Here is a 12,494-nt window from a genome sequence, read left to right on the forward strand (position 1 = left end):
TATGGGGCAGGGAGAGGGCTGCTCCTTCTCCCTCCTTGGTGGGGAGAGACAGTAGCTGGTGATGTGGGGGAAGGATGCTTCTGCTACCATCTCTCTTCCCTCACCTTGGCATCAGCTTCCCGCTGACTTTCCCTCATCCAACCCGCCTTGCTCAGGGATGTACTCAGAAGTCACTGCAGCTCGTCCACCCGCCTCATTCCCTGCCCGGAGCAAAGCGATGGAGCACCACATACCCCTCTCTGGTAGGGAAAACTGCGGATGGAGAAACACAGCCCATTACATGTGAGACAAATAAATTGCTCTGGTTAATTTAGTGTGGTTCTATTCCACTCTTCCTGCCACAGCAGGCTGCTGTCATCACCACCCCCTAATCTAATTTCTCGGAGAGATGCAAAGCTGAGTGGAAATGAATGGCACACACAACCATGATGTGCTGGGATTGCCATGTGAATGAGTCAGGCAAGTTGGGAGCAGCATGCCATGAATCTGCACCCCATACGTGTCTTCTGGCCAATGTGGGAGGCAGCAATGTATTTCAGCAACAAGTTGTAAGGTCCATCTAGCCCTACGAACAATCCATATTAGCAACCACCGTCTCTCTTTCCAAATGGACTCCTGCTCCTTTCATTTTTAACATTAGTCCTTTTCTAATGGAATGTGGCTTTAAAGACTGGATATAAAGGAAGGCTGAAAAACTAAGATAGCCTAAGGCCTCATTAGCAACTGAAATCTGGTCCAATTCCATTTAGGTAGTCAGGCAAAGCCTTGTAGATGGGAAATGCCTCCTCAACCCTGGCTGTGCCAACCCAGTTTGAAATAATAATCTGAATTTATAGGCTGCCCTTGATGCACATGGAGGGGATTCATCAGGTGAAAAGAGGTAGCTACAATGTAGACGCCTACATCTGAGTAGGGGTCTGAGGTCAGAGAGGAGACATAGGTATTTTAGGCTGCAACTTACTGAATTCCAAAGCAGTCATCTAAAATAAGTCGGATGAATTGTTCCTGAAAAGTGCCTATTTCTTTCCAGTGGTTATACAGGAAGGCTGTGCTAGTTAGCCCCGACATAGAGCCATCTACCAGGTAAACATCTCAGGTTTGGTGTGGTGAGTCCCATCTCAGACATCTGTCCCACCTGCCTCGGACCTGGACCACCGCCGGTGCACACAGAACTGCGTTCCTTCAGGTTAAAGGAAGCAACGAGATGCATGAGCTTTGCATTCTGTGTTTCAGTGCTGGTCTCTTATTAAAGGACGCTTTGTTCTGTAGTAACTGTGGTAACCTGGCAAAACGTCTGGCCTCAATATTGAGAGTCCTGAGCCCCCACAGCCCCCATGCTGACTTCAGCCTAGCCAGTACGTATGAACACATGCCAGACGTTGCTGGACACAGGCATTCCTTTGTGGGAATACTGCCGGGCCATAGATACAAACTCTGCCCCACAGTGTATTTGAGTATTGAGGATTTATTTCACATTTTTTTCCATGCCTTTCTGAAAGAAAAGCCTTTCCATGTGAGAGATGTTCTGATTTAGCGTGACGATTTCTGCAGTGAGTTGTCACTGTTTAGCTGGTGGAGCTACCCTGAGAACACATATATTCATTCCTGGGAAAAGATCCACCAGTGAAGTGAATTTTATTTGCTGAGCTTGTTCATATAAATTAACAGCATGACAAACATCCAGAAGAGAAAGAGATCAGACCCATGCTGGTGGTTCCCTAGCTAAGGATGCTAATCCCACAAGGCCATTGTTTGAGGATGAGAATTCGCTGCAAAGCCTGGCCAACTTTGCTTTCCATGAACAAACAGTGTGTCTATGCTCTGGTCCTCTCTCACCTCAAAGATTTACACAAAGGGAGTAACTTCACCTTCCTTCTCCTGCCTGTGTGAGTCAGAGCAAAATGCTTCCTTCCCTGCCAAAAATATAACAACCTTCAGCTGAACCCCTGCTAGCTCTGTTTTCCTCTGACCTCCTTGCTGCCTGGGTGTCCACACTTTACTTAGGTTCCTGCCCTTTGCCATGCAGCTCATGTTGTGAGGTACAATTTCACTGTCCTCTTCTGGTCTAAAAACACCTCTGCAAAATCAACTAGTCAAGCAATCCCTCCTTCCTTCATCGCCATCTTTTGCTTCTCCCGGACATTAGCCGTGACTCTCATCTGACTTGGTTTATCTGCACTGTAAGCCCTCTGAGGCAGGGAATGAGTTTCACCAACAACCAAGTGACCACGGCTTTAGAAAGCCACCCGGGGAAGCTAATTCTAAGATGAGAACTAATATCACTCTCATCCTGTTGCCAGACATCCCACCTCCCCTGCAAGACACATGGCACTCCCTCTTGCTTTCATGTATGGCTTTAAAGCTATATAAACGGATATTAGCAGAGTCTCATAAAATAATATTGCACAAGAATAGCCATGGGGCAGTTCACAGCTGCCCAAGCAGTTCTGATTGCTTCCTAGATTCCTATGTTGTTCTCAGTGGAAAGCTTCCAGAGAAGCACTAGATGACAACCTGAAGACAGAGAGGCTTCAGTTAGCTGTGCAAGTGTACAAGGGCAGAAGCAATTTCTTCCGAACTAATACTAAGAACATCCTTATAAAATCCTTCTTCTTTGACACAGTGCCTTGAAATTTTTGGTCTTTGATGAGGGAAGAGAGTAAAGACACTGGACATCAATGTTCAACAATGTCAAACCCCAAGGAAATGTGTGTCAAAAGATGAAGCTTCAACAGTACTGCAGAGATTTAAATAAGGGAGGAGAATTTCACGCTGCAAAGCTTGTGAAACTTCCTATTTTCCGCGCAGTTCTTACAAGAAGCCTTTGCTTAAAAAGGCATGCTTCCTTTAAATGTACTTTTAGAGCAATCTAAAAACTACGGCATCTTTGGTGGGCATGCTGCCCGTCAACATTGCTGCAGGCATGTTAAGGGTAAGCAATTTGATGGTCACATAAAAGGTGAAAGCTCTGTAGCTTCTCCTCTTCACAAACTACCATTTACTGTTCTTGCCTGAAGCTTCATGTCTTCAGTAGTTACCCAGTGTGGTTGAATTGTACATTTACTTTGACTAGAGGGAAAAGCCCACAATGATTACTAAATCCTGATACAGTAAACAGATTTCTCTGTAACGAACATCTGGCACATCCAGTTACTTGTATTACTATCCCCCCCGTTAGGACCCCTAACACCAGCCTAAGCTGTCTCAGCTGCAATGCTTGGGAGAGGTAATGCAAGAAAGGTGTCTGCAAACACAGGCAAGCCTTTACCAATGATACAGTAGGTGTCCCTTAAAAATTAACACATTTGTAATTAGGTATGGTACAGCATTAGTTATCGCTGCTTTCCACCTCATGGCAGCAGGGGAGAGGGAGCATTCTGTTTATGGTATGGATGGCTCTGCAAGCCGCTCTGCACCACCAGGTTGTCAAAATACAACCCTGTCTATCGGTGGGTCTCTTCACAACCATTCCTTCAGTCCTTGCTTTAGCTCCCAAGCCAGAACTGAAACTGCTGGTAACAGATACATGGGGCCTTTCCAAATTCAGCCAGCTGGCTGGAGTCGATTTCTTCTCCGATTGCCTTCTGCTCAGATCAGATTTGGGGATGGACATGGTAAGTCTTTAAGTGCTGGGAAACTTTTTCAACTTCTTGCCAGCATCTGACATCCACAGGGGAAGAAAACCAGTAGAAAAGCTGTGGTAAGTTAATGCCCGTTCCTAACTCTTGAGGCATCTGGCCTTCCAGTTAATTTCAAATTGTAACTCAGTGCGACAATCCACTCATTACTACCACAAAAAAGAGTATAAGCCCACAGTCAGTCTGGTTTTCACACACTCACTTTTCAGACACTGAATGCTGACTTTTCCCCTATGGATTTCCCCTATGGATTACGATTCCAGAACAGGAGAGGTCACTCATTTACTAACTGTTGTATGGGTCCATAGTCCTAAGATGTCTCTTGGCTAAGATCCCGCTAGAATAACTTGTCTCTGCTGTGCTGCCAACTTTCATAAAACAATACAGATGGCAATATTTATGCTCGTTGAGTGGTCTTTGAAATGAAGATGAGAGTGGCTCAGTAGCACCAGCTTTCACACATTTAGCAGTTCAACTCCTAAAATCTGCTTTCCGTGGGATCCCTTCCCTGGCATGGACTTCTCAATTTGGCCCCTAGGCAAGATGCTTGATAACAGAGCTGGTATGTTCTTAATGAGTTTGGTTTGTTTTTTTTCTTTTTTTTTTCTTTTCTTTTTTTTTTTAATTTGCCTAAAAGTCTAACACTTTTGCAGAAGAGCACCAGCAGTTTTGTGTAGTTCTAAGCACAGGTGGATTGTATACACTGGAAATGTTTAGCTCTGGATCTACCCTTATGGTTTGAAGCACCCAAAATGTAGACTAAGCTCTTCTCTTGGGAGAGACAGCAGGCCACTTCTGGAGTCATGGGGCTTTGCGCAGCCTTGATTTGTCCTAAGATATATCCACCACTTAATATGGGGACATAACAGAACAAAGAGTCTCTTCTCTTGAGAAGCCTCCCTTGTAATTGAAGTTAAATGAATGAAAAGAAAAAAAAAAAAAGCTTCACTCGGGAAGAAACTCAAAAGTAGGTCTTCATTTTTTGTGGGTACTATGGAACGAATGAGAGTGATGTCAGATGTAATATAACACTGGAGTGGAAAGGCTAACAGAAAAAGACACACGAACACTGCACCGGCTAGTTCTAGACATGAGCTATCCATTAAAAGTAAGTCAAAACCCTCAACTTAATTTTGTACATATGCCATCCCAACCCCCAGCCTCTCTCTGGGTGTTTTAAAGCTGCAAGAGCAAATTTGTCTTCTCAGAAAATATCTCCCTTGGAGGCAAAGACACTGTGTACACAAGAGAACCGGCAGCTTCTAGCGGCTTCCAAACACTAACAGTTCCTTGCAAAATTCCCAGATGAAGAGAAATTCTCCCAAACTGCCATATTCTTCATTAAAACTTTTCTAGTTTGGTCTAGCCCAATCTATGAATATGTTCCATGCCCATGCAGAAGCCAACTGGTTGCCATAAAATGCCATCATTTGCTCTTTGCGGGTAATTCATTATACCATTACATGGTTGAGTCCAGAAGGCAAATACGACAGTTATACTGGGATTAATCTGGTCCCTGACATAATGCACACCCTGGGCACAATCCAGAGGTAACGTATGGCTTGCCGGTAAGGAAGCAAGTGTTTTCCCTCCAGGTGGCTGGCCCAGGTTGGTTATCCTGGCAGAAAGAGGTCTTTGTTCTGCAGCCCTACCCAGCTTGGACTTTCCAGGAGCTCAAAACCCACAAATAAAAATGTAAAGGTATAACGTGTGATCTTGCCCTCATACAAGGTTTCTCTGTGGGCAGCTATGAGTGTTAGTGTGGCTACTACTTTACACTATTTACACTTGTGTGAGAAGAGTTTTCAAAGCCAAGGAGCTCAAAAGAAACCTCTGTAAAAGCGTTTGTTTGTCCACAGGTGTTTCTACAGTGTAAGAAACCGACAGCCTCATTTCCTGGCCTCTGGGGAACAGGTTGTCTGTAGCTGTATCCCATGGGAAGGGCTTGCCATCACGCACTTACCTGACACAAAAGTACAAAACAACTGGTCCTGACTTTTTGGGGAAGTCATGTTCCAGCACCCGGCGGTCCAGCTGAAGCCAGTTCAAGTGTCCCCTGGCAAGAGAAGAGACAGTTTTGAGCCCGGCACTGAAGAGGTTTCTCGCTACTCATTGCAATGAGGTCTGAGGTGTTACAAAAGACGAACCGAAGCGTATGCTATTTGCCCTCGGCTATTGCATGATATTTGAAAAACACACGGTAAATGTTTGAGGAGCGGAGGCGATATCATCCTGGCAACATTTCAGTCTGGGAATCAGACTGCTAAAGTTCAATCTGTCAGGGTGAAACCTGGCAGCACCGAGCAGGCAGGACAGCCCAAAATGTTATGAGCTTCACCTTTTTATTACAACCCCCTGGTGCAGCTGTATCATTAAAAGTCTGTCAAGATTTTCATTAGAAATCCTTATTGTTAAGAGTTTCCACAATGCTTGCAATATTTCACTCAAGGCTAAACCTGACTCTACAGCCTCAGACAGTTTACTTACCACCCACATGCCTGCAATAGCCTCTCTAGGTTTGCCCAGCCTTCGGTTTTCCTCCTTCAGAGAGCTCCTGAAAAACAGCTGCTCCGTGAAGCGTTCCAGCTCCAATTACCACATGCTGCTTTTCTTTTGCCTAGATGGTACCTGTCGCTATTATTTTCTCCTATAATTTATCCATTTGTGCCTTGCTGCTGGAAGCTTTCCTGGGCAGGAGCTCTGTTCTTTGTCACGTTCACCACATTGTAGAGTGCTGTGTGTGCGTGAGAGGTATTTTATAAATACCATTATTTGTATTACAGGGGCATCTCACTCCCCAGCTGAGATAAAGGCCCCGTTAAATTAGGCACTGTGGAAATACATAGGGTAAAATTCAGGCCCCACTGAAGTCGGCGGGAATTTTGCCCTTGCCTTCAGTGATGCCAGGGCTGCATCCGGTGAGTGTTTTGCTATTGATTTCAGTCAGACCAGATTTCACCCAGAGGGAGAGGCAGCCCATGCCTTCAGCACTCTGCTGTCTAGACAAGCAAGAGGAGAGAGAATTGAAGTGATTTTGGGGAGAATCTTGCAGCAAATAAAGCAGGAAATGGAAATCAGATGTCCTGAGCTCTATTCCAGTGCCTATTCACCAGCTCATGCTAATCCTCAAGAATAATTCTTCATTCCACCGAAAATTAAAAAAAAAAAAGGCAAAAAAAAAAGCTTGGTTTAAAAAAAAAGCATTAAATTAGCTTCTAGGGTTGCCACAAGCCTTAGCAGTGTACCCTGTCAGCAAATATACTCGGCTTTCACAAGGGTCTGCCCGTTACTCCTTAGCAGCGCATGTGCTTTGGGCAACTGAGAAGCCCCTTTGGAAAGTAAGCAACAACATCTATTGAGCAATTTAACCAGATTTATAGCTCCCCGACTCCATCTTTTCTAGAAAAATAAATAAAGGGGAAAGTAGCAATTTCAGGAGGCTTTGAATCACCTGGGTTCAATCTGAATTTCTGTACGGCTGCCCTGGCTTATGTAGATGCAGAAGAGGATGGGCAGCTCGGGGACCTTCAAGCCCAGGCAGCTCTGGGCTGCCCTGGAGATCAGCTGGGACATCGTGCGCGCTCACCTCAGCGCAGCATGCTGCTTTGCACTGTCTAAGGGATTCAAAATTACTTGTGAGCTCCACTCATCACTCCAGTGGGTTCAGGATCAGACATTTATAAAGAAGCTATCTCACCTCAAATTTTGCCATATAGAAGTCAGGCGTTCAGTTTAAGCAGCCTTTGCATCTGTTCTGCAAAAGTACCAAGTCTCAGCTAGGTACAAGTGATACATATGGAGTTGGGGACTTTTCAAACTCATCCTGGACATCTTTTGGTGTACAAAAAGAATCAAAACCTTTTTTATCCCTTGCTCTAGACACCTGTGTGTTTCTCTCCAAGATATTTTAACTTTTAGTCAGTTTTTTCTCTAGATAAAGTTTTTAAATAAGTTTTTGCTCTATTTGTTTTTCTCTAGGCAAAGGGCAGCCTCAACTGTGTCTTAGGGGCACAGACTTACTAGCAGTGTGGCTATTGGAAAGGGGTGACATAATGCAGATTTTCAAGCCCAACATTTCATATGTCTCTATTGCAGTACATGGGCTGCAATAGAGGGCAAGTCTGCCCAGCCCTGGACAGTGCTGTGCAGTGATACTGCCCGGGATCAGGGGTGAGGATGGCAGTGTTAACGGGGCCAGGTGCATGGGCTAACTGGTCTTGCTCTCGGCAGGCTGTGTAGCTGGGCACGCAGCACGATGGGGTCTCCTTCCATCATTTCTGCTGCTGGGATGCGGTCGCCCAGCGCTAGTGTGGGATCCCTGCAACGTGCCCTGTTGTTCAGCACAGATATGTACTTCAAGAAGGCTTGGTTTCTAGAAGACAGGTGGTCCAGGCTGTCAGAAAATAAGCCCCATTGAAAGATTCTCAGCCTGGGCACCCAAAAATTAGAGGTGTCCACATTTCCCGCTGCATCCCCCTTCTTGAAATCTGTCCTTTTTCTTTTTTTTTTTTTTTTTGTCCTGAAGTCCTGTTATGTTTCTTTCAACAGGGCTCAGGAAGGCTGAAATTAACTGTGAAGGCCACAGTATGCATGGGGATTGAAACTAGACATGCTCACCCATTCCTAGCCAAAGTACAAAACGAGCATTTAATCATGTAGGCCAACGAAACACTGTCAGAGCAAGGAAAAGGCACACTAAGCCTGACATTCTATCCTGAACCTGTCCAGCTGCATTTGTATCACCAAAGTAGCAGCCACCAGCAGCTGATGGCATTACACACTGGTTCCCACCGAGACCGATTTGTTGACAATGGACTTACCGCCTACCTCTATGTTTATTCAACAGAAATGTCTGGGTTTGCCTAACGCGTACAACGAAGGGTTGAGAAGCCATGGTGCACAGAACAATAATTCACTTCAAGGTATTTCTTATTTTGAAAAGACTTGCTCTTTTCATTCTCGCTGCATTTTAACTTGAGAAACTGGTTGATATAATCAGTACAAAAAGAATATATGCATATACGTATGCATACCAGGTTACACATTTATGTTGCATGCGTACACAGTTGTGCGTACTGCATAACATTTAATTGCCACGACGTTTTTGGGTTGAAGAGTTTCATTACTCTCATCTGCATGGAGCTTAAATCCAAAGCTCCTTCAGCGGAGGAAGGTCACTTAAATCACTGCCAGGAGCTAACTGCTCACTGTACTCAATTACCACTTACAATCTTTCATCACCGAGGGCTTCTGCACTGCAGATTGTCACCTAACTCTTTGTTTTCAAGCGTGCATGTGTGGCATGTAGAGAACAGCAGCAGTGAACAATCACTGGCATCCGCCTGTGAATGTGGTCTATCGGGGAGCCAAACTCCAATGCCGTTACACCACAAAACGCTTTGCTCTGCAAGCCGTCTTCCTGTCTTCAGCAGAACTATTCATGGAGCACAATCCCATGTAAGATGAGAAAAGTATGGGCATATAACCCTAGGCATGTAGTAATCCTGACAGTTTTCATGGACCAATTTAAGCAGCTTGCACTGGGATCCCATTCATACATGCCCATGTCTAGCTGGATTTCCTTCACGGTTCAATTTAGAGACACAAAGTAGCTTTTGTTTCATTATCGCCATTGATTTGTTCATTTAGGTATTTATATCAGTGTATTCACAAATAATGGTGCAAACAGTTTTGGGTGACCTATAGGGAGGTTGAATATTGGAAGCCAGATCATTTTTCTCTGTTGGTTGTACTCATGTTGGCAGTTAAACTGGTGTGTCAATAACAAATACATAATCACTTTTAGAAAAAGAAACTGAGTCCATTTAGGTTACAGACTGAGTATGGATTTTGGTGCCCAGGGTTCATATTGTCAATTGCATGCAGAGGTTCTGTTTTCTTTTATCAGGGCTTTCAGTAAAGAGTGGTACATCAATGAATATTTTGCCTCCAGGTGGTTCTGTTTATACAGTTTTACTGGTTAGTGTCCAGTTTTCTGAAAAGTGGATCCACATTGATTTGTATTATAAAGGTATTTGGAACAATAAACCAACTCATGCCCCTTCAGTGTCAAACTCATGTTGAATTGAATGGACATTGAGAAAGACCAATTCACATAATAGAAACCATATAAACTATTTTACATTTCCATCAATCACAACAGAAACAAAAAAACCCCTTAAGCTCGCAGATTTTCTCTTTTAAGGTCTTAATCCTTCAACAAAAATACTTTTGAAGGAGTTGCAAAGCTCAAGGAGCTATGTGAATTTAATTATACAGATTTTGCAAAACGGTGGACTTGGTGACGAAGGAACTGATCTATCGCCAGAGCGGGACATTATTCTGAAACCTGCACCCTCCATTGGACTGGCTGTTCAACCAGGACATGGGACACCTGGTCCCTCATTTTGGCTCTGCCACATGGCTGCAGGGTGGAAATAGGCTTCCCCCCAGTTCCCAGAGATGAGAAAGTTTTCCAGGGAAGAGTGGTACCCTGCTCTTCCCTTGCCATCCGCGGGATCCATAGGCCATAGGATCCTGGACTGAGCAAGGGCACACTCTGTCATTACCTTATCAAGTTAATACACTCCCTAGCACAAGTGTAACACAAATAATGGGGTCCTCAATGCCCTGCAGTTTTTATCCTATATATTAGCTAGCTGAAGAAGCTGCTCTGCAGGTTCTCCTCTGGCGAGGGAGCAAAAGGGTTTGGATCAGCTTTTGGTTGGACCCACAGAGGGGGAGCTGTGGGATGCAAAAGTTGGTAGTTCTCCATGGAGCAGGTGACTCACGTCTAAGGACAAGTAAAGGACGTGGAAAACCTGCCCGTGGCCCAGATGGGGCATCTGCAGCAAACAGAAGGGTAATCCTGACCACTTGCTCTCAGTGAATGCTGGAAAAGCTGATGCCAAGGGAAAGGGCGGTTAGCGGAGATTCATAATCAGCTGAACTAAAAAAAAAAACGCCCTTTCCCCATTCCTTTTCACTCCTAATCAAACAGCATATAGCTCTTCCAGCTTCATGTGAAGCTTGGCCTCACGTGCTGTACAGGGACACCCTTTTGACCTGTGCTCTCCCGCAGTTAATGGCTCACACCATAAAGCGTTCCTATGATCATTAAAATAGGAGGCGTTATTCTCCCCTCCATAATAGTCTGACAATCTAATTTTAGTCACGCTGAATGCAGTAATGACCCTATATTATCACAAGAAACTATTAAGTTGCCAACGCAAAGGTTGTTCCTATTGATTTTCTTCTTAGGTTGTCATGATAGAGCACAACTAATGAATGGAAATCCCCAGTCCAAATAATTTCTAAATAAATTACTCTCATAGAGCTTTTACTCTTAAATAGAAGAATTGATTTAATACTTTAGTGGCTTTTCTTCTTTCTAAACTTGCAATTTAGCCAACCCCAGACTACATTTATGAACCAGTCTTGTTCTGTTTTAGCTGGTTATGAGTTCCCTTCAAGTAAGGCACATGGAAACTCAGTGAAGAGAAGGAAATCCCTGAGGGCCTGTGTCACAGAATTAAAGGGTTTCTTTTTGTGTGCCTGGTCTGTATCAGCTATAGGGCTGTGTTAGGTGCTCTGCAAACACATTAAGAGACTGTTTTTCCTACTTTTTGAAGAAAGGGGTTTTTTTAAACTTCCATTTCACATTGCAGGTTAAGATCTGTGGTACAGACAGCCCAGTTTATTTTCTGAAGGTAACATGGGACATCTATTTCCAAGACCCAGTCCAACTCCTCAAGTATATTTTTTTGGCTGTGTTCAGTCAAATAAAACAATCGTTGTTCATGCCAACTCTATTCAAAGCTTTTTACAACTGAAGAGGAAATACTTTTGTCAAGGTTATTTTCACAGCACTGAAGAAGCCTCAGTGCAAAGGTCAGACTCACTATGGGACAGCAGAAGGGCTGCAGACCAAGCTTCATATCAGCTAGGACTTACTGGCATGTTTCTGGATTGCATTTATGAGATTTAATGAGGGTGTCCCCAAATCTTTCATCTGGGCTGGCTGAGCATCCACCCTGCCCCATCTTGACTACAGGTCAAGAAGGTGCCCAAGTGAGTGGATGCCATCACCTCACCCTTTGAAATCCTGTCTAGACAGTGTGTATCCAGCTGCATCCGCTGTGCATCTTTGAGCACTGCCACGACAGGCTCTGTCAACCTCTCGTGCTTCCTCCCATTGCTAACCCATTGCTCACGCCACTCCGTGTTAAACCTGGAAGCCCCAGGGGAGGCTGGGCTCTCTCTAATTGCTGACACCTCCTCATTAGCTTCCCTTGCACTCTCAGGGGAGCCCTGTGCCCACTCAGCTGAGCTGAGAGCTGGGACTTGCTCAGCTGCTATCTGGTTGCAGTCTGACATGTGTTTCTTGTTTTTAACCTGTGCTGTTAGGTCTGTTAAGGGAACATTTTCATCTCTTAGTCTGCTTTGGCTTCCCTGCATGGCTTTCCTGCACCCCTCAGGCAGCACTCACTGAGTAACTTGCTCTCTCCAATAAGAAGTAACACCTTGGTGAGGAGTAATTTCCTCCTCCTGCTTTATAAATTGCCAGTGCCTCCTGCTGTTCCTCCTTTGAGGACCAGTATCACTAATTTGTGTTGGGTTGGAGATCCCCTACAGGGCTGAGCTGCTCATGCCAGTGAGATGGGATGGATTCTGGGCTCTGCTCTGATTCGGGTCCTGCTTCTGCATGTGTCTGATGCTGAGCGTTCCTCCATCCTGGGAGCTGTGTCCTGAGATGGCCTCAGGCTGCCCAAGGCAGGCGCTTGCCAAAGGAACTGGCTCTAGAGGGGCGATCGCGGCTGAGATGAATGTGGATATGTTTGTGCAATTATCCAGCAG

At 44.8% G+C, this 12,494-nt stretch overlaps 1 protein-coding gene across 1 annotated transcript in view; it reads right to left on the reverse strand.

Annotated features, from left to right (window-relative positions):
• The window catches only part of FRMD4A (FERM domain containing 4A), a 196,193-nt gene that overhangs the window by 94,974 nt on the left and 88,725 nt on the right, over positions 1 to 12,494 (reverse strand). Inside the window, exon 4 of the mRNA XM_009321777.1 lies at positions 5,602 to 5,694. Coding sequence (XP_009320052.1) covers positions 5,602 to 5,694 — 93 coding nt within the window. The remainder of the gene's footprint in view (positions 1 to 5,601; positions 5,695 to 12,494) is intronic.

The sequence above is a fragment of the Pygoscelis adeliae genome, unplaced genomic scaffold, assembly GCF_000699105.1.
Source record: "Pygoscelis adeliae isolate BGI_AS28 unplaced genomic scaffold, ASM69910v1 Scaffold202, whole genome shotgun sequence".
Classification (NCBI taxonomy): Eukaryota; Metazoa; Chordata; class Aves; order Sphenisciformes; family Spheniscidae; genus Pygoscelis; species Pygoscelis adeliae.